Source organism: Panicum virgatum, chromosome 3N, assembly GCF_016808335.1.
Source record: "Panicum virgatum strain AP13 chromosome 3N, P.virgatum_v5, whole genome shotgun sequence".
NCBI classification, from domain to species: Eukaryota; Viridiplantae; Streptophyta; class Magnoliopsida; order Poales; family Poaceae; genus Panicum; species Panicum virgatum.
Genome location: NC_053147.1, coordinates 2525573 through 2546978, shown reverse-complemented (window position 1 = coordinate 2546978; position 21406 = coordinate 2525573). Strand labels below are relative to the sequence as shown.

Sequence of the window (21406 nt, the reverse complement as noted above, 5' to 3'; positions counted from 1 at the left end):
GTCGAGATGCTGGCCGGTGACACGCCGTGGTTGGGCTTGCCGTTTCTCTTCGCTGCTTGCTTCCTTGAGGATGGGCATTGGAGCTGGGGACGCCGGCGCCTCCCCGAGCTGGGGTGGCCGCCTGGCCGCTGAGGGCTGCACCAGCACGGGGGCGACCATGTCCGTGGCGCACCGCGCGCCGGCGGCGTCGGGCGGAGGGCACCGTTGCTGCAGCTGCGGCGGCGGGCGCTGCGTCAACATCTACGTGAACAACAACGTGCAGGGGGTCACCAACTCCGTGCTGCTCGGGAGCAAAGTGGTGATGAGAGACCCCGGAGCGCGCGTCACGAGCCGCCACAGGCCGCGCCGAGGAGGTCGCCGCCGTGTGGTGAAGGCGGCCGGAATAGGGATCGTCGCCGGCGTGCTACTGCTGTGCGTAGCGGCTGCTACCGCCGCCGTGTTCTGCCTCTATGTTTCTGTACGCCTACGCAACCTGTAATCGACCTGGCAGTTTTGTTCGAATTCGTTGGAATTTTTTCACATCTTGAAGCTACTAATAGATCCTGTCCATCTTGGACAGGGCACAAACAGCGTTCCATTTCACTTGATGCAGTCTCGTCAAAACATAAATAACTTCAGTTCTGGTTTGCATTGCCAAAAAGCAAAAAAACAAATCAAAACATCAACCACAATCCACAGAACATCTTCATCCGTCATGCTCGACGTCTCTACGAAGGAACTCAGTCTCAGACGCAATGCAAATCTTCTCGCAGACGACATCACCAACTCAATTGAAGTTTAAAAGACACCGGCTGTAACTAAAGCAGTCATCATCTGTCATCCATGGACGACAAACACACTACAATGCGATTCGCACCAACGTCCAAACCTTCCGGAGCAAAGCTTCACAGCTGCAGCTGCAAAACGCACGACGGCGGCACGGCAAGGCTCAGTTCGAGATCCACATCCATGTCGCTGGCTTCGTTCCCAGGCGCGGCCAATCCCATCTGCTCCTGCTGGACGGGGAACAGCTCCAGGCCGGCGTCAGAAGCAACCACATCTGGCTGAGGCGGCCCAGGCTCACCACCGGGGCCTCAGACCGAAGGCTTCAGGACGCTCGGGCAGATGCAGGCGATCCGTGCCAGGGTTCAGTCCAGCTCCTACTCCAGCACTGTTTCCTGTGTTAGAATTTGCGGTCACCAACTCTTCTGGCACTGACAATACCATCGAGGCCTCACTAGGCATCTCTAGGATCAGCTGCTGCTGAGCTCTCGGCGTCCGGGCAATGGTCACCCCAAACAGTTTTATGCTGGGAGGTTCTGAGACAGTGACAGAGCTGGATTGTCCACGGCCATCCTCCTCAACAGATGGGTCGGCAATGGTTGAGGCATTCAGCTTGTGTGAAGAGGTGAAGCCTTCTTCTTGCTGCATGTTCACTTCTTCAGGATGCGCTACAGAGGTGTTTGATCCCGCTGTTGGAGTGTCCGGCTTTTCATGGGGCAAACTGCTGCCAGGCCAGGTAACACCTCCTGTCATGGAAATTGTCACAGCCTCCTTTTCTGCCTCAGGGTTGTACTCCATCAGCGGTTCATTCCCAACAAGCTTCACAGCAGAAGTTTCTTGGCCTGGGGACTCAGGTTGCACTTCAACTTCTTGCTGGCTCGAAAGATGCTGTTCTTGTAGTTGCCCTTCCTCTGCGGCACACGCTGAACCATCTTGTTCTGCAGCTATAACACCTTCGTCAGAAATGCCTTTCCTTTTCTTGAACACCCCCCAGAGGTAGTGTTTGCCCTGGTACACTGAAGAATAAGAGAATTTCATCAGCAACAGGCAAATATAGTGAGCAAAATACTGCGATGTACTCGTGCACTAGGAGAGCTTTTAAAGTAGACAGATTACATAACAACTGTGTGTGTGTGTGTGTGTGCAGGATATCAGAAGAAAAAAGGAATTTTACAACAGAATACTTACATTGATTTTGTTCTGGCAATAGAATAGAGGGGAATATCAATAGATCAACGATACCAACAGTAGCTTTCAGGGCACCATCGCTCTCGATTATTTCCTTCACCAATTCGTTTGATATTTCATTTGACCTTGAGTGCATTGAAAATATTAGTACTTCGTAATCACATCAAGCATAAGAAAAGGTAACAATGAAATAATGGCAAACACACCTCAAACTAGGTGGGAAGAAATACAATCCAATACAAGCACTTGTAGGTCCTGAAGGCTTCCATATCTTTGGCCAGACTTCCAACCGAGGAGCCTTCTCTACTACAACGACTTGTGGCAATGACGATCTTGAAAATTTCTCCACTTTGTGACATGCTTTGCTTGACAAGTATGCTTCTATCTTAAATTTGTTTACCTTGAATACTTCACTGTTCATAAAAGGCTCCACTGTTGACAAAGAAACAGAAAACATCACTACCGGAATCCGACTATTTGCCGTGTGCTCAGTAGTTTGCCATGTGCTTTCTATCGGACACACGACAAATAACCTCTTTGTCATGTGCACACACAGCAAAAATATAACACATGACAAAAATACTGATTCCTGTAGTGCATCATGCATATTTTATACAAAGGAGTACCACTGTTTGATTCTTATTAGAAGTAAAAGAGTAATTAACATACCTCCAAATTGGTCCTACAAACTTCAGATTGTTGAAATCTGAAGTTTCTACAACACCTTCTGCGTAATTTTCAGTGTCAGTTATTCTATGCTTTTTCATTGCTTTGCGAGCTGAACGACGCATGGGTTTTGAGATGTCAACATCTCCTAGTTTGTAACCCAAGCAGCACACGATCATAGGTCTAGGAAGCTCAACCTTGTCCATACAGTATCTACATAGTGATAAATCATAATAAGAAAATGATGATTGCTACTTCTCTCTTGAAATCCATTTAAAAGATAATTAAGCGAAGTCATAGTGATAAATCATAATAAGAAAATGATGATTGCTACTTCTCTCTAGAAATCCATTTAAAAGATAATTAAGCGAAGTCAACATAAATAAGCGAGAGAAGATAGCATGCTTGATGTGGTTTGTGATATATTTTCAATAGTTCAAATCATGGGTTTTCCCCGACAAACATATCATAGAGCTAGAATTAAGGAAATAGAACTAGGTGTAGCCGTGGTTTTTCTAGACAAAGTGATAATTCATAGTTCAAAGCACTAAAAAGCAGATGAGCCTAGTAATTGTATATTCATTTTTGTTGTCATACCATGTATTTAATACAAATCATTGGAGATAATAGAAAGCATACTAGATCCCTTGAAGTGTCTGAGACACACACTGCCCTACATAAAATTGCAAAAATATTATTTATTATCAAGTTATCATCCTTTAGACAAACCCCAAACTAAAATATCAAATTGTTTGGCCAACTTCTCATATTTGCTAATATACACTCTATTCGGCTGGATATGGCTGGTGGCTGGTGCTGATTTGTTGTGAGATAAAAGTATTGTTGGCTGACTAGTGGAAAGTGACTAGTGCTGATTTGGTGTAAAAGAAAAAAAATACTGGATGATTGGCTGACAAACACATCATCAATTGATTGCTCAAAGAGTATTGGCCTGCCCACACATACAGTAACAAAATGTTTGGGGGAAACAACCGAAGGAAAAGGCCCCTCGTGTTAGGAGTACACGGAGAGCCCTAGCCCATACACGCAATTCCACTCGACCGCCCGTAATCTCTTCCTCGCGTGATCTATTGACCACAACATCTCATCTTCCGCGCAAGCTATCGAACCTCCCGTCGAACCTTCCCACTTCCTCACGTGATCTATCGACCACAACATCTCATCTTCCGCTCAAGCTATCGAACCTCCCGTCGAACCTTCCCACCACCACCCGCCTGGTCTCTAGTGCCTTCCTCAGCGTTGTAGGCCCCATTATACTGCCCCTTCCCCCACTTGCACCCACCTCTCCAAAACTCCAACGGCTGGTGATGCCTCGCCGCCCCTTGCCATACCACTGCACCCGTCGCCGACACCTGGTAGCCTGCCTTCCTCCTGTAAACACTTCAGTCAGCCTCCTCGGCTACCTACTAGGCTACTACCCTACCCAACCACCTTCCTCCACCACCATGGTGCGTGCCGCCTCACTGAACTACCCAGTACCCACAACACACCACCGCCCGCTGGTTCGGCCGCCACCCCCAGCCATCCCTTTAAATCCGGCAGCCATAAATTCCTTCCAACTCCCAACCCTAAAAGCCTAACCGAGCCCTAAACCCTAACCCGAACATCTCATCGGAGAAGACATGCTAAGAAGCCGAGGTCACAAGAATTATTGGATCTCGCAGCGTGTCTTGCCTTATGTTGTGTGTGTGCGTGCGTGTCGCGCGCGTGGTGTGTGTTTGTGTGTTTGTGTCTGGTGTTGTGTGCGTGCGTGCGTGTGGTGTTGTGTGTTGCGTGTGTGTGCCGCACGCGTGTGGTGTGTGTGTGTGCGTGCGCGCGTGCGTGCGTGTGGTGTTGTGTGCGTGCGTGCGTGTGGTGTTGTGTGTTGCGTGCGTGCGTGCCACGCGCGTGTGGTGTGTGTGTGGTGCTGTATTGTGTTGTGTGCGTGCGTGTGGTGTTATGTTGCGTGTGTGCATGTGTGGGGTGTGGTGCGTGTGTGTGGGCGCGCTGCCTTGGTCCAAGCCAAATATATATGCCACTATATGCCCCAAGTCTGGAACCTCTCGAGAGTGGCACGCTAGCAGCAGCCTCGTACATTCACGCCACAATATGTATCTTCTATGCACTTGACATATATGAACAAATGAGCAAATAACAATCCTAACTCTAAATCAAGAGGGCATTCATTTTAGCTGATCGCCAGAGCCCTTGTTTAGGGAAAGAGCAGACTGTCAAACTCATAAATTACTCGAAAATATTTCAAATGAAGTAACAAATAGAATAAAATAATTAAGGACTACTTGGGGTTTGGGGTTACTTGTGTTGCCAGCTCTAGTGGCAGCTCCGGAATGGCGGCCGGCCCGACGGTGAAGGCGGGCGGCGAGCAGTGAGGCAAGACGACGATGACACCGCTAGCCGAACGGTAGTAGGACAACGGGTGGGCGGTGTTAGGGTGGGAGCATCACGGTGACATCCTCTCAAGATCCAGGTTCGCGTGGTGGTGAGCGGCCGAGGTAGCTTCGGTGACGTACATCCCCGAAGATGGATAGGAGGGTGGGGGTAAGGGCGCTTGCCGGAGATGAAGAAGATGATGAGGTTTGCGGTGTGGTCTCCTCAGATCTAGATTGAGTAGGAGAGGGAAGAGAGGGGAGTAGAGGGGAGAAGACAATTTTCACTCGTGTCGAAGGCGCCGCCAGCAAGGCGGAGGATGGCGGTGAGGTGCGGGTCCGCCACCGAGGCCTGGGATGTCGGCGGGGGTGTGGGTGGCTGCCACTGAGGCACGGGATGCTGATGGGGGTGCGGGCTCCGCCACCGAGGCGCAGGATTCCGACGAGGTGAGGCACTGCAAACGAGGTGCGGCCGTGCGGGATGCCGGCGAGTGTTCGAGCGCCACCAACAAGGCGTGGGATGCTGACGGGTGCAGGACGCTGCCAGTGAGGTGGAGGATGGCGGCTGGGTGCGAGCGCCGCCAGCTAGTGAAGCGGAGGATGGCAGCGGGGGTGCGGTGGGGGTAGATCTGGTGGACTAGGCAGGGTTAGGGGTCCGAGCGCCGCCGCTGAGGTGCGAGATGCCGGAGGACGTGTGGGCGCCGCCAACAAGGTGGAGGATGGGGGTGGGGGCGCCGCCAAGGGGGTGGATCTGGTGGACTAGGACTGGTTAAGGGTGCGAGCGCTGCCAGCGAGATGCGGGATGCCGACGGGGTGCAGGCGCCACCAGCTAGTGAAGGGGAGGACGGCGGCGGAGGTGGATCTGGTGGACTAGAGCGGGTTAGCGGTGTGAGCGCTGCTAGCGAGGTGGAGGATGACAATAGGTGGATATAATGGATGATAATGGATCGCCGGGTGTTCTTTTTTTATGTTGTGGGAATATAAAGATAATTAATAGTGGAAGTTTTGTGTTATTTTGCCTAAAATAAAATGGGAAACCTTTTCTATGGAAAATAATTAATAGCGGAAGTAGACATCAATGTCATTACATCGAGTGTATATGCTACTCCTCGTGGCAACCCTTGAGTGTCTATACTACTCGCAGCAACCTTCAAGTGTCTATGCTACTTCTCTTGCTCCTACGCACTACTTCAAGTTCGGGGGTGTACACGCAAACGCGTTCGTCGCACCGCACGGAGCCAGGTGGAGGGACGTCATGGTCTTCACCAAGACCTGCTAAATCAGCAAGCTTGTCGTAATCAGCTGTTTGTCCACATACCTATTCACTATTAACGCTAATGAATCGATACAGTGGATCTGAGGATGTCAGAGTCCATCAACCAGCTGGTTTCAGTAACTGAATGATGGTCAGCCTGTTCGGTTGAACTGAATGGCTGGGCTGGACTACTGTTCCAGACTTTCAGCTGATTTTGTGAGAAAGCAAGTACTATATAGCGGCTGATACTGTAGCGATTTGCTATTATATATGATTAACAACCGACGGGCAACATACTATCGGGTACTGTAGCTACGGTAACTCCAAACCAGCCCATCAAGTGCACCAAACAGGACGGGTGCCCCTCTAGCAAGAAATAGGGGAAAAATAAAGGAAAGGAGGATTCATGTGGACTCAAAAGATGACGACTAAGTCTGAAACTCCAACTAAGGATTCACATGAGGATTGTTTCTCTTCTTAGGTGTAAACAAGCCAAAATTGTCATATTTGTATGAAAAATATACTATAATGCGAATTCACAACTATATAAAATCTTTATTGCAAAGAGCGGCGAAAAGATATCCCACCATCTCTTTATAAAATGAATGCGGACTTGAATCAACTAAATCATTGCGTGGGCAGTGGTTGGGTCTTAAATGATTTTCCCTTCACCAATCTAAATTGCATGTTTAAGTAAATGGAAGACTTTTGCATTTTTTAAAACGGTGAACTTTGTGTGATAACATTTTTTTCCTTTCATTTACGGGGAATTTTTCTGCTTTCTACTACAGTATATGTTAGGAGTAGTGGGTGCACTTTCCTCAAAAGATGCATCATATAAGCTCTTCTATCTATCTTCTGTAATTCTATATGTGGCAATTTGACATTGTTTCGCCAAATTTTAAGCAGAAATGCTAAAAATTCAACACGAAAAACAGAAAACCGACCGGCATCTGTCCGCGGGAACAAGGGAATGTACCCTGGGAATTTTCGGCCCCTATCTCGCACCGTGCCAACCAACATTCACCCACCATCACCACCGCACCGTTAATGGGTCCGGAAGCTCGCTTATCGGATCCACCCGGCCGTCCCGTCCGATTCCCCAGCCGCGGCCTCGCCCTCCCACTCCGGATCGCTGCCTCACCCCCTCCGATCCTCCGTTCCGGCATGGCTGCGCCCCCGCCGAAGGCGAAGGCGCCGAGGGGTTCGGCGGCCTAACGTTTGGCCCTGAGGATTCCGTCGGTCGCGTTACCGGATCTTGTTGCTGCCGTCGAGGATCCGATCCCCGTAACCGCCGCCGGTATGGGCTCCGACGGGCGCCTCCGCCGTGCGCTGGCCGCGTTCGGGGGCGGCGGCGACGTGTGGGACCTCGTGGACGCCGCGCTCGCCGTGGCGGCGCGGGACAGCCCGGACGAGCTGCGCGCGCGCCGCGACAGCATCGTCGAGCGGCTCTACGCTGGTGGCCGATGCCGCAACTGCGATGGCCCGCCGGCGCAGGTGCAGCCGACGAAGGCGGCTGAGACTGCTGCCGTTGCGTCGGCGTTCCCGGCCTCGCCGGACGAGGAGGTCGACGCGGACGGCTTCGACGACGACGAGGCTGACGCCGGCGTGGAGAGCAAGATCCTGGCGATCAGGGACTTCCTGGAGGACCCCGACCAGGTCCTCAATGATCCCGTTTTTACCGATTTGACAATACAATTTTGCTGACAAAAGGAGAAAAGGGCTCACTGCTTCGTTGCAATCTGTACCTCTGTTTTGTGGTCGCGTCACAGTCGGAGGACGAGACGGTGAGCCTGCTGCAGAGCCTGGCAGACATGGATATCACCTACAAGGCTCTCCAGGTCAAACTTACTTTTTAGCTTCCCTTTTGTTGGACTTGCGAAAGGAAGGAATAGTTTGGATGGATGCTTTTTGAGGCAGAAGCTCAAGGATTGGAAGGTTTGCTATTCTGTTTTCTGCAGGAGACGGACATCGGCCGGCATGTCAATGGCCTACGCAAGCATCCATCTGGTGAAGTGCGGCAGCTGGTGAAGCTGCTCGTCAGGTGAAGAACAAGCTGACTGCTGATAGGTCTATGTCCTATTGGACCAGGAAGTACTTTCTGACATTGGTTTGATTGTTTTGTGCTGGTGCCCTTTTTTTGAACCTGAACCTGAAGGAAATGGAAAGAGATAGTTGATGACTGGGTACGGCTGCACAACTCAGGTGGTGATGGTGGTGGCTCGATCATAAGTATGGCCGTGCATACCATGCATTATGTTTAGCTCCAAAGTTTTTGGATTCAATTTGTGTTTGGTGGTAATTTTGATATCTTTGATCCATGGTGGCAGGCGATGGTGACTCGCCTGATAAAGTCCAACCCAAGTATCATCAGAACAGTCAGGTAACTTGTTCTTTCATAATCCAATGTTGTCTGAGAAGTTTGACCAGTGCTCGATATTGTGCTAAAATGTTCCTAGCTCAATTCTCTTCTTAATATACCAAACAAACAGGGAATCTAATGCATAGTTGACCATACTTAGCTCTCAAGTCTTAGTAACAGCTAAAAAGGCTAACAGAAACATAAATTGGTTCATATCAATATGCTCCTATATACTTTTAAAATTCTGTCTATGCAGCTTGTGGTATGAATTTTGTTTGTGGATACTGTGCAATTGCAGGCTTCAGACTTCAAGTATTCCCCCAGCCCACAGAGACAGAGTGAGTTCCCATATGACCAATATCAATTCCCTAAGGGGTTTAAACAGATCTCATATTTTGTGTGACCAACTCGTTTAATTTAATGGACCCTATTTTTGGAACTTAGATGGTTTGAGCTCAGAGAGATTTAGCAATCACAATGTGGTGGAGTCAATGGAGAAACGGAGAACAAGCCCTGCACCTGCATATCATAACACCAAGCAGAACAGCAACAACAACTATTCTACTACTTCATCATCAGTTCCAGCTGTACATCTTTCACCATGCATTCCTCTCTATTTTCTTATATCTGAATTTTTCATTAGCTCTTACCATAGGAGCTATGCACTTGCTTCTATTTAGAGTAGAACAAGTTGGCTAGAAAAAAAAAATGGTCAATTGGAAGCCCCCTAAAAAAAGGAAAAGGAAATAAGGCCATGCAATATCAGCGTGGAGTTATCATCTTTTGACTAATTATGCCTCACCATCCACCACTCATTGTCACTGCACATTGATAGTGTCACACAAAGTAGTGAAAAAGATGTTAATCATGATGAAACTTTATCTTTTCTGAGCTATGTTTGACAAAAGAAGTGCCTAGACTTTCATGTGATGTTCATAAATACTCTCTGCAGAGGACAATTAGGGAGCAAAAGGATACTCTTTTGGACTCTGAGAAGCTAGATTCAGCCAGGAAGAGGCTTCAGGAAAATTACCAGGAAGCGCAAAATGGTAATACTTCAGCAACATACTTAGCATGTTTACCGTTGATTTATAGGCTTAGGGACTTAAATAGTATTCAATATATGTAATCCTTAGTCTGATTTGTCATTTAGTACTACGAAAAATGCCATGTTATACTGTCAGAGTAACACTATGATATTGAGTAGCAAAAGAAGTGATATTTATGCCTATGCTTTTAACATTGTTCTGCACTCGTTGTTTCTCATCTTTTCTCAGCGAAAAAGCAGAGGACCATTCAAGTGATGGATATCCACGACATACCAAAGCCGAAGAACAGGAACAACGTCCTCCGCAAGAGCGGTGGCGGAGGCGGACTCCCGGCAAGGCACCGGTGATCTTCATGTGCAACGACCATCCTACATACAGCGGACTCACAAATTTGTATTCTATGCTAGTCGAAAGCGAAATTTGAAGGGGAGTTCTTTTTTTTTTCTGTTTTATTTGTACCCTTGCGATCCAATCACTCTACGTCTGTGATACTGTCGAGCAACATGACGCTACGCTTTTTGCTTCTCATAAGACTGAAGGAAATCAAAATGTCGTTCTTGTGCCGTCCGTGAAGTGTTTGTTTTTTCCCCCATGGGACGGCCGGCTAAGCACAAGTTCGTGCAATGCAGAATGGGTGCATGGTCGTGTAGCTGAATTCAATCGTGCACGTTGATTGGCTTTTCTTTTATCCAAGCAAAATAAATATAAATAAATAAATAAATAAATAAATAACATGAGCATACAATGATCAAGGAGTCGTGCTTTCTATCTTGTACACCCCCAAATGATTGGCAAGGAGATGGCTCCAGTGGCAAGAGCTGAAGTTCTTGGTCAAATCAGCTTTGGAGCACATCTCCCGTGGGTTTGGGGAGACTAGAGGCGAGGCGACATTCGTGTGTGCTGTACTGTCCCCGTCGTGGGCAAGTGGGAGCCATTTCCTCGCCACTTTCAGATCAGATGATTGGTTCAGTTCTGCAGCACCACCTTGCTGGCCGCCGTTGCTATGCTAGATTCATCTGTCAGAAAAAGGAAAAAGAACAAGGATCTTTGTTGCTTCCGTGCACCGTCTTCTTGGACTGAGGGCTTGTTTAGGTCATTTTGCATTTTTGGAAGAGAATCTTCAACATTTGAAGTATTAAATGTAGACTAATCATATAACTAATTACAGATCTCGTCTGTAAACTACGAGACGAATCTAATGAGCCTAACTAATTCATCATTAGAGCATGTTTACTGTAGTGATTTAGTGTCTAATCACGTCCTAATTAGGCTCATTAGATTCGTCTCGTGATTTACAATCCATTGGTATAATGTGATTTATTTTTCGACTACATTTAGTACAAAAATTTTGTGTTTTGGGATCTAAACAGGGCTTGAACCATTTTGCTGTTTTCGGGCAAAAGTTCTGCTACGGTCAATGCTAACTTTTCTTGTGAAGTAATTAGAAGTTAGGAGGTATCACCTGTGCAAAGGTGGAAAAAAAAGTGGCAAGTTCCTCGTAGCAAGGACCTAGGAGCTAAGGTAAAACTTGCGAAAAGAAAAAAACTTACACAAGCCCCACGTGATAATCGACAACAACAGCTACACCTCTATGCTCTGTCCCATCATCAAGAGATGGTGATGGATTGCTCTAGGAACTCCTAGATCTCATATGATTTTTTTTTCAATCGGCCGACCATTAGCAGCAGTTCCCTCGAATTTCACCTAAATAAATCTGGTTGGCCTAAATTCGTTCTAAGGATTTGGATCATTCATATCTACATCTACTACGACAAGTAGTCGAGAAAAAAAAAACTCAGCACATGCTGATGGAGCACGGATACCTCTGCACCTCTCGTTGCCGGCCAGCTAAAACGGGGTAAGACAGAGAGGCCCCTTTCAAGCGTGGCGCGCCTCAACTCCCGCCCAGCCCGGCGGCTTTCTCTCTCTTGCCACCACCTCGCTCACCGCCTCCCTCTCGATCGCTCTGCTGCATGCCGCCTCAGCCATCCGTGCGAACAAACACCCAGTGATCTCGCCGCTGCCCATTCCCCGCCCCTCCCCCCGGCCGGCCACCCACCGGAGATGGACAGCCGGAGCCAGGCGCCCTACAAGTCCAGCAGCTTCTCGCAGGCCACCACCCGTGACGACGGCGGCAGGTCCCGGGAGGTCGACCGCAACTTCTCCCTCGGCGCCGTCCGCGACAAGAGGGACCTGCACCACGGCGGCGCCAGGGAGAGGGAGCAGGCCATCAAGGAGGAGGACGAGCAGGAGGAAGGCGATGGCGCGCCAGGAGGAAACGGCGGCGGGGGCGACCCGGATCTTGCCGCCTTGTCGGTGGAGATTGACGCGTTCATCGCGGGGCACGACGGGGACGCGCCGGTGACCGTCACCGAGGCGACGCTGGACAAGTTCGCGTCCGCCGTCGAGCTGCTGATCGCGCGGTCGGAGGGGGCCGAGGACAAGTGGGCGGTGGAGGCCAGCGGCGAGCCGTCGCCGCTGCTCGCCGCCATCACGCGCATCGCGGCGCTCGCGTCCGCGCTCGGCAAGAGCCCGGAGGGCGGCGGCAAGCACACCGCCGCCGTGCACCGGGTCACCGGCGTGCTCCACCGGGCCATGGCGTTCCTCGAGGACGAGTTCCACGCGCTGCTCGGCGGCGACCCGTGCGCGGGGAACGAGCAGGGCGCGCACGAGTCCGACCGGTGCGTCCTCCCGCTGCCGCCGTCGGACCACGCCAGCGCGGGCGCCGGGAAGGAGGCCGCGCCGCCTTACCCACCGGAGACGGTGGATCGGCTCCGGGCCATGGCCGACGCCATGGTCGCCGCCGGGTACTCCACGGAGTGCACGCAGATGTTCCTGGTGGCGCGGCGGAACGCGTTCGACGCGGCGCTGCAGGGGCTCGGGTACGAGAAGTCCAACATCGACGACGTGGTGAAGATGGCGTGGGAGGCGCTGGAGGCGGAGATCGTGACGTGGACCAAGGCGTTCCGGCACGCCATCAACGTCGGCCTCTCCACGGAGCACGACCTCTGCACCCGCGTCTTCTCCGGGCGCCACGCCGCCGCGGGGCGCGGCATCTTCGCCGACCTCGCGCGCTGCGTGATGCTGCACATGCTCAGCTTCGCGGAGGCCGTGGCCATGACCAAGCGCGCCGCCGAGAAGCTCTTCAAGGTGCTCGACATGTACGAGGCCGTCCGCGACGCGTCCCCGGTCATCGAGGCCTTCCTCTCCGCCGACGAGCCTGCCGCCGAGCGCAGCAGCTCGGCCCTGGCGGAGCTCAAGGCCGAGATCGCCTCCATGCGGTCCCGCCTCAGCGAGTCCGCCGCCGCCATCTTCCACGAGCTGGAGGGCTCGATCCGCGCCGACGCCGGGAAGCAGCCGGTCCCGGGCGGCGCCGTGCACCCGCTGACCCGGTACGTGATGAACTACCTCAAGTACGCGTGCGAGTACAACAGCACGCTGGAGCAGGTGTTCCGGGAGCACCGGCGCGGCGGCGGCGGCGAGGACAACCCGTTCTCGGCGCAGCTGATGGAGGTGATGGAGCTGCTGCACAGCAACCTGGAGGCCAAGTCGCGGCTGTACAAGGACCCGTCGCTGAGCAACATCTTCCTGATGAACAACGGGCGGTACATGCTGCAGAAGATCCGCGGCTCGTCGGAGATCAACGCGATGCTCGGCGAGGCGTGGGCGCGGAAGCAGTCGACGAACCTGCGGCAGTACCACAAGAACTACCAGCGGGAGACGTGGAGCCGCGTGCTGGGGCTGCTCCGCGACGACGGCGTGCTCACCGTGAAGGGGCACGTGCAGAAGCCGGTGCTCAAGGAGCGGTTCAAGCAGTTCAACGCCGCCATGGACGAGATCCACCGGACGCAGGGCGCCTGGGTCGTCAGCGACGAGCAGCTGCAGTCGGAGCTGCGCGTCTCCATCGCCGCCGTCGTCGTGCCGGCCTACCGCTCCTTCCTCGGCCGCTTCTCGCAGCACTTCAGCGCCGGCAGGCAGACGGAGAAGTACGTCAAGCTCAGCGCCGAGGACGTCGAGACCATCATCGACGAGCTCTTCGACGGCAACGCCACCTCCATGGTCAGGAGGAGGACATGACGATATATAATACGTACACTAATACTGCTATAGCTTGACACCATCCATGGCGCGCGCTAATCAATTCTCTCGATTTGAGCAATGTATTGCTTTTTTTTTCTTGTTTTGATCTTGATCTTTTGGTCTCCGATCTTATTGGTTAAAAATGTTAATTTGATCAACAGGTGATGTATGTACTAAGCAGTAATTGTACTTGTTGCATTTCTCAGGAGTCAGGGCAGCTAGATTATAGTATTATCCTTCCTTCTGTGTAATGTGTATCCGATGATCCAACATGTACTAATTGCCTCATGACATGATTCAAACTTGCTCTTCCATTGGTTATTTAGATCTCTTTCAAATCTTGGTGTATACCTTGACATCCCTCCACCGCGACTCCATGTAGCGCGAGGGGTCCGTCTGAGTGTACACCCCGAACTTGAAGTAGTGCCGGTACCCGCCGTGGCCCGCGACGGCGAGCCTCTCCTCGCCGTCGATGAACACCGTGAGCATCCCGGCGTCGACGTCGTGGACGACGTTCAGCCGGAACCACCGGTCGTAGATGTCGCCGTCGACGACCCGCGCCTCGTCGTGGTAGTACATGAGCCGGCCGCCGTAGACGTGCAGCATCAGCGTCGTGTTGCGCCCCGACGCGCCGAACACCTGCATCACCGACACCCCCGACGTGCCCGCCGGCACGAAGCCGTAGCCCTCGAACTGCCACACCCCGGCTGCGTACCTCGCCTGCACGAAAGAGAGAGAAAAAAAAGGGTAAATGATTAGCAGCTCACGGCAGATCATCGAACAGGTTTAGGAGTAGTAAATCACGATGTAATTAGCGTTGATGATCTTGGTGGCTTACATTTAGGAGGATCTCGGAGCGCGGCTTGGTGGGGCTCCCGGGGCTCAAGGGCTTGTCGTCGCAGAACACCCACATCCGCCGCACGCCGTCGCGGAACTCGTACCGCTGCTCCGGCGGCAGGTCGTACGGCTTGTGCAGCTTGAACCGGTCCTCGGTGAGCTCGAGGGCGGCGAAGCCGAGGGTCGGGTCGGCAGCAGTGGCGGAGCTCCGGCAGCGGCGCGACGAGGCCAACACAATGAACGCCAGCAAAAGCCGTGGCAAGAAGCAGCTGGCCATTTGCTCGTGCCAATGGCTTGTTTGGGTGTTCAGTGTTTGGGTGCCAATGCTCTGCTAGTTAGTCCGAAGAGGCTCTTCTGATAATTCCAATGTGTGGCCGGCTTGGGAGCTACTGGTAGTTTTCAGTTATGCATGATTGCTCTTCTGATTTGACTAATACAGTAGTTAACAAGCAAATGACAATATCTTTGCCTAATAGCATAGGCCATTTCAGATGATTCCAACGCGGCGATGCATTGAAAATTTGAAATGTCTCGGTTCTCTGTTTTACCGTGGCAGTTTCTGAATATTCAGAGTAGCCTGCAATGACGTGCGCCGGTTCATTTTGTCTGTTCACCTGCCGCCTGCAAAGATTTGCTGATTTGCAGCCAAGCCGTGACAAACGAGGAAGTACAAGTCGTGCCAAACGGAATTTAATTTCGAACAATCCTTATATTTCGGTGTTTAGTTGGTGAAAAAGTTTGAATTTGGACACTGAGTACATTTCGTTGTTATTTGGTAAGTAATGTCTAATTATGGATTAATTAGTTTTAGAAGATTCGTTTTGTTCTAATTAGTTAAACTATGTAATTAGTTATTTTTTCGACTGTATTTAATGTCCGTGTCCGAAAATTCAACATGATAAGTACCAAATATTTTTTGGAACTAAAATCAATTCGACCAATTCTCCCATCTCCTTTCCACCGGCGGCCGGAGCATCTCTTCCAAACCCACCCCGGAGAGAAATGCATCCGCCGCATCCGTGCTACCAAAGGCACCCCGCCGCCCAGCCCAAATCCAGGCTCAAGACGCGCTCACATTTTTGGTCCAGACGCGATACGAGAGGTTTAAGCCACAAGAATACACCCGCACGCATGGCAGATCATCGTTCCTGCTGCCGCTACATGCCAGGCGGGCGCCGCGGACATGGACCTCGACCTCGCCGTGCAAGTCGCCTGCCCGCCCGTGCCCGGAGAGGACTTCGCCTTCGCCACCTCCGAGACCGGTGCCGCCTTCCTCGTCCTTGCCCACCTCCCTGGTATACTCTCTCCTATGATACACAGATATTTCGCAAAACTCACGTACCGGTATCGAATACCGTATCGGATACTTGTACTCCACGGATACTCCCGGATACGTATTCCGTAAGTATCAAACTATTTAGGTATTTTCAAATAATAAAAATAAATCAGATATTCGTATGATACCTTTGGATACCTGTCCGATACCTTCAAATCCTAACAACACCACTCAATCGCTTCGTATAAAGGTCCTCCGTTCAGCTGTGCCACCTCTCATCCCCACTCGCACAGCCGCAGGCCCGCAGCAGCCTCGCACAGCTCCCTTGCTGTCACCGCCGCTCGGCCACCCGCCCACGCCTCCTTCTGCTCCTTCCCTGCTGCTCATCGCTCACTTGCCGTCACTGCCGCCCGGCCACCCACCCGTGCCTCCTCCTGCTCCTTCCCCATCGCTTGTCGCTCCCTTGTCGTCACCTCCGCCCGCCCACCCGTCCGTGCCTCCTACTGCTCCAGCAGCTGCGCGGCTTGTCCAGACAGAGCCCCGCACATCTGTTAAAACACTATTTAGAGTGGTGCTGCGCTGCTGGAGCTCGCCGCTGGCGGGCCGCCACGGCCACCGGAGCGCTCCTCTGGACGGCCCGCGGTCGCTTGGGAGGGAGAGGATGAGCCGCGGCCTCCGGAGAGGGAGAGGAGCCGCGGCCGCCGGAGTTGGCCGCTACACAGAGAAAGAGAGAGAGAGTGCCGGAGGTTGGGGAAGAAGACGACCGACATCCATTCGTGGAACAGACGAACAGAAAAGATAAGATTGGTTCTTTTTTCATTTGCCACTTTCCTTTTCTAATAATTATAGAACATATGAATATATGAGTTTATGATGCATTATAGTCCCTGGAACTTCTATTTTCTCACATTCTAGTTCCTAAAACTTTTATTTGTTTTTATTTTTTATATATATTGGCGTATCCTCGTATCCTTGTTTTTGAAAAAATGACGTATCGGAGTATCCCCGTATCGCGTACTGGTATCCGTATCCGCGTATCCGGGCAACATAGACTCTCTCTACTACCCGTTTCACTTGGCGTGCGCTAGAAATGGTGAACGGCGGCTGTTGCGCGCGCGTGCAGGCTACGCGAAGGATGAGGTCGAGGTCCGCGTCGGCGCGGACGGAGCGGAGGTCGCCGTCACATGCGCGAGGAAAGATGCGTTCGCGGTGGAGGCGGAGGCGGGGAGGGTGCGGGTGGCACACCGGCAGGTGGTCGGCGGGTTCCGCCGCGCGTTCGACGTGCCGCCCGGCGTGGACGTGGGCCGGATCTCCGTCGGCTTCGAGGAGGACGACGGGCTGCTCGTCGTCATCATGCCCAAGATGCGGCCCGGCACGCCGGACGACGGCGGGGACGAGGAGGCGCGGCTCGACGTCGAGAGCTCCGGCGGCGAGTGCGAGTCGTCGTCCGGGTCCCACGCGGGAAGCGAGAGCGACGACGTCGGCGTCGAGATGGAGCTGGAGCTCGGCGACGAGGCGTCGAGCCTCGAGCTGGAGCATGAGGATTGGGTCGACGTCGAGTCGGAGGAGGACGAGCCTGAGCCTGAGCCGCCGCCGCGCGACGTGCCCGTGGTCATGGACGTGGCGGTGGAGACTCCTGTGCCGGTGGAGACGTCCGTGGAGGTGGAGGAGGATCGGGACGTCCCGGTGGAGGCGCCGGTGGAGGTGGAGGAGGACCGCGACGTGCCCGTGGAGACGGCGGTCGAGGTCGAGGGCAAGCCGCGGGTGGTCGACATCGAGTGCGACATCGTGTTCGAGCCGGCGGAGCCGGAGCCGCTGGTGGAGACGCCGATCGAGGTGCTCGGGCCGCCGCACCGCGAGCCCGAGCCGCCGGCCGACGTGCCGAACCCGCCGGTGGACATCCCGTGCGACGTGGAGTCTAAGCCCGAGCCGGCCGTCGTGCAGGAACCCGAGGAGCCAAAGCCACCGGCCGAAGAACCAGCGCAGGAGCCGCCCGCGGAAGAACAGGTGGAAGAGCCGCCGCCACAGGCTGAGCTGCCTGCGGAAGAACCCGTGCAAGAGCTGCCGGCCGAAGAACCGGTTCAAGAGCCGCCTGCCGAGGAACCCGCGGTGGAAGAGACGCCGGCCGAAGAACCAGTGCAGGAACCGGTGCAAGAGCCGCCGGCGGTCGAGCCACCAAAAGAACCGAGCCCACCGCCGGTGTCTCCTCCAGACAGCGAATCTGGCAGCGAGGATGGCAGTTCTGACGGGGACGACGAGCCGGGAGGTGCTGGCGGCGACGGCAGGAGGAGGCGCGGCAGGAGAGGAGGGCGGTGGCCGCGGCGAGGGAGGCGCCGCGGGCTCCGGCTGGGCATGGTGGTCGCCCCCGCGCTGATCCTGCTCGCGCTCGCTGTGGCCACGGCGAGGCGGCGGCGGCCGCAGCAGCGCGGGGGAGCCGGGGCGGGTGTTGTGTGGAGTAGCTTGGGTGTCCCTTCAGTCATTGACGCCTGGTATGGTAGGATGCAACGGAATTTTCGTGTGATTGATATAGCTAGTGTAGCTAATTTTCAAATTGTAAGAGCATCTCCAAGAGCTCTTGTATCTATAGATGGCTATTCTGATATAACTATTATGTAAAACAAAATAGTTAGCGAAAAAGGGATGCAATCCAACAGCTTCATCAAAATCCAAAAAGGGACGGCTAGCGCTCAGCACTAGGCAAAGATGTCCAGCGGCACCCTCTGGATAGAAAATGAGGATAGAAGACGAGGTAGATAGAGTTTCTATTGGATATGAGTTTTTTTGTTTTCTTTTTCTTTTTTTTAGCCAACTCACACAAAATACAACAGTTCTTGGAGATGCTCTAAGCATCTGTTGATGTCTGCCACGTTTCTTTGTTCCTCGACTTTGTGTGTTGCTGGTAATTACATCCACAATCGTATGCAGGCGAAGGGGACCCTTCACTGATCGCTGCAATTTGTCATTTGTGTGTTGGAGCATGAGGTTGAAGCAGAGCCCTGAGCCCATCTCAGCTCCCGAAAGAACTCAAGAACTTGAGCTGCCTGTTTCTGAACCTGGAAGAAAGCCGACTTGTCCTGCAGGTTTTGCAGCTTCCCAACATCACCTGCGTTAACCGCCGCCATATGCCACGCGCGATCTGCGCTCCGGCTCCGCGATTCCCACTCGTAGTTACGTGACCGAGCAGCAGGATGGCGGGGGAAAATAAAAATCAGGTGCCCAGGGACGCCCAGCTGCCTCCGTGGGGCGAAGTTACATTAGTATGCACCAAGGTAAAAAAAGAAATTTACCACTAAGTAAGCTTACAGCGTAGCATTCAGAAAAATAAAAACTACACCTGGGGCGAAGCTACATTAGTTTTCCTAGTGCCTATGCCCCAAGGTAAAAAAGAAATTTACCACTAAGTAAGCTTACAACGTAGTATTCAGAAAAAAAAATAAAGACTTCGGGAAATAAGGCATATCGTTTCACTGCAGATAAAATATATATGTGGGTCCCATACAAGACGCAAATCGCGCCATCGATTGGTGGTTTGGAAACTAATGCCCGATCGTGGAATTGGAATTGCCATTTCGTTTCCTCCTCCTTTTATAATCTTCCCCTATTTATTCTTTGTCCTCGTTTATAACTTTCTTCATAACTCTGTATCATTCATCCTTGCTTAATGGAGTTATACGACTAATGAAACAAGGAGCCATAAACTTGATTATTGTCTTTCAAAAAAGAATGAATTTCACAATTCTATGGCATTTCGAAAAAGAATAAGTCACGTAAACATCGTGTATGAACATTGATAAGAGTTACTCTAATAGAGAAGCACTCCTTTGCCAATTTACTGGCTTGATTAGCAGCGGCGAACCAGCAAAATGCTAACAATTAAGGCAACCCTCTTTTCCATCCTCCAAAAAACTCTTTTTACATTGTGAGGGAGATTTAAATAGGACGGTAAACTAAATAGCCACATAGGTTGATAATATCAACGCCAATAGCAAAGCAACCAGTATAGAAAGCAGTGCGTATGATGTTCTGTTCTTTCTAAGGTGCAACACGCAATTTTTTCTAATACAGCAAATCACAGTATAGATACAACACAAAAGTCAAATATAACAGTGCTATGATGATCATTCGAGAATCTGATACACAAATACGGAACTGCCCCCCCCCCCCAAAAAAAAAAAACCTAATTAATTAATGAAAAGAACAAAATACATACAAGTCCCAAATTTTTAAAAAAGGTAACATAAGTATTACAAGATCAACACAAAGTAAAATAAATACTGCATACAATAAATAGTAGCTACTGTTCTCTTCATTATGGCGAAGATAAGAGAACCAACGATGCCAAGATGGTCGACAAGGAGCGCAGAATGTGCATGATGCCAATAATTATGCCAACATGTTCTCTTCATTATGGCGAAGATGCAGAGTAAATCCACTGTCCTTCAGCCCTATTAAAAGAAGAATGATTAGAAAATAGCTGCTAGATTGCCAACAAAGAAGTTGCAAAGTTCGTTTGTATGAAGGGAAAAAAACAAGTGTCTAAACAAAATGGACCAACAGCCTTGCCAATTTACAATAATTTCACTCAGAACAACAAATATTTAAGAAATGAAATAAATGTTGGCAAATAGCAATACTTGACCTATTATTAATAAGTAAATTAAACTGTGAACACTATCTAAGTTATCACTGCATGATAACTAGCTTGTAACCAATAGTTTTCAGGATTTCTCCATCACAAAAGCAACTATCACAAGTGGTTTAGTGAATAATTGGACAAACAAGTCCCGTGAACACTTGTGGCTATTGAGGCAACACAGAGGGTACATGAAATCTCAAAAGACAAAATGGACTAAACAGCATCTCTACTATTTGATACCAATGGCTACGATAACCAATATGGCAGTTCGGAACATAAGGGAGGTATATAGCATGTCCTACTGAGCCCTAACAGATGAATACCAAAGAAAGCATGTCACTCCAAGAGAAACAAGATAATACAACACTCACCCCAATACGCCACTTGGCCTTAACCCCCCATTTGGGGTTTACTGCCGGGCAGTACATCTGTCCTTTATTCCTAGAACAAGCCAGAAAAAAGAATCAGTTACCAAGGAATGCATGTTATCGGGAGAAAACCATGTTTGAAAAACAGAGTTAGAGCATTCACCAATAGTGACGATCACAACAAGTGTAGATATGATGGATGAGAGTGTATGGAGATGGTATGGGCCCACGCAAAAAATGACCATCTGTAGCTGTCGACCAGCTGCGGCTTCTAAGATGGTACTGTCCAAGATACTTGAACGAAGGATGTAGGCAAACGACTGTGTCCCTGCTGAAGGTTGGATGTGCATCAGAGGAAACACAAATGCTTCTTTTCCAAGTGAAGAGGGAGTTGCCTCCGATGGATTTGAGTGGGATGAACCTTCCCAGGATAATGTCAGCAAGCTTGTAGATTACGAGTACTTTGCGCGCGCCTTGGCGCGCCCTCATTTAGTCATTTTATTTTTTTTATAAGATAAGCAAATATTAGGAGCATTTATG

General features: G+C 51.2%; 5 protein-coding genes across 13 annotated transcripts; 3 read left to right on the top strand and 2 right to left on the bottom strand.

The window, feature by feature from the left end:
* Window positions 1-538: 538 nt before the first annotated feature.
* On the bottom strand, window positions 539-5898 carry LOC120663672. 8 transcript variants are annotated; one of them, XM_039942563.1, is made up of 5 exons: window positions 4934-5898; window positions 2620-2829; window positions 2157-2382; window positions 1951-2075; window positions 539-1778 (listed from the first exon to the last, which is right to left on the bottom strand). In XM_039942563.1, the coding sequence occupies exons 3-5, from the start codon at window positions 2369-2371 to the stop codon at window positions 1060-1062; spliced, it is 1059 nt and encodes a 352-aa protein (XP_039798497.1). In that variant the 5' UTR covers window positions 2372-2382; window positions 2620-2829; window positions 4934-5898; the 3' UTR covers window positions 539-1059. The 8 variants fall into 8 exon arrangements, with proteins under 8 accessions (XP_039798497.1, XP_039798498.1, XP_039798494.1 ...); XM_039942564.1 differs by lacking the exon at window positions 4934-5898 and adding an exon at window positions 3214-4430; XM_039942560.1 differs by lacking the exon at window positions 2620-2829 and having other exon boundaries at window positions 4934-5888.
* A 1376-nt stretch (window positions 5899-7274) lies between these two features.
* On the top strand, window positions 7275-10242 carry LOC120663671 (probable mediator of RNA polymerase II transcription subunit 26c). Of its 2 annotated transcripts, none has more exons than XM_039942556.1 (9): window positions 7275-7917; window positions 8031-8099; window positions 8220-8302; window positions 8417-8463; window positions 8589-8641; window positions 8919-8958; window positions 9065-9207; window positions 9573-9669; window positions 9898-10242. In XM_039942556.1, exons 1-9 carry the CDS (start codon window positions 7561-7563, stop codon window positions 10014-10016), a joined length of 1008 nt encoding a protein of 335 aa, XP_039798490.1. In that variant the 5' UTR covers window positions 7275-7560; the 3' UTR covers window positions 10017-10242. The 2 variants fall into 2 exon arrangements, with proteins under 2 accessions (XP_039798490.1, XP_039798489.1); XM_039942555.1 differs by having other exon boundaries at window positions 7278-7917; window positions 8417-8490.
* Window positions 10243-11383: 1141 nt separating this feature from the next.
* LOC120663668 (exocyst complex component EXO70B1-like) lies at window positions 11384-14046 on the top strand. The gene has a single exon (XM_039942553.1). The coding sequence runs from the start codon at window positions 11734-11736 to the stop codon at window positions 13744-13746; it is 2013 nt and encodes a 670-aa protein (XP_039798487.1). The 5' UTR covers window positions 11384-11733; the 3' UTR covers window positions 13747-14046.
* On the bottom strand, window positions 14005-15545 carry LOC120663669 (citrate-binding protein-like). The gene is made up of 2 exons (XM_039942554.1): window positions 14588-15545; window positions 14005-14469 (listed from the first exon to the last, which is right to left on the bottom strand). Exons 1-2 carry the CDS (start codon window positions 14861-14863, stop codon window positions 14083-14085), a joined length of 663 nt encoding a protein of 220 aa, XP_039798488.1. The 5' UTR covers window positions 14864-15545; the 3' UTR covers window positions 14005-14082.
* A 54-nt stretch (window positions 15546-15599) lies between these two features.
* On the top strand, window positions 15600-18478 carry LOC120666947 (cell surface glycoprotein 1-like). The gene is made up of 2 exons (XM_039946942.1): window positions 15600-15881; window positions 16986-18478. Exons 1-2 carry the CDS (start codon window positions 15770-15772, stop codon window positions 18476-18478), a joined length of 1605 nt encoding a protein of 534 aa, XP_039802876.1. The 5' UTR covers window positions 15600-15769.
* The last annotated feature ends 2928 nt before the right edge of the window (window positions 18479-21406 follow it).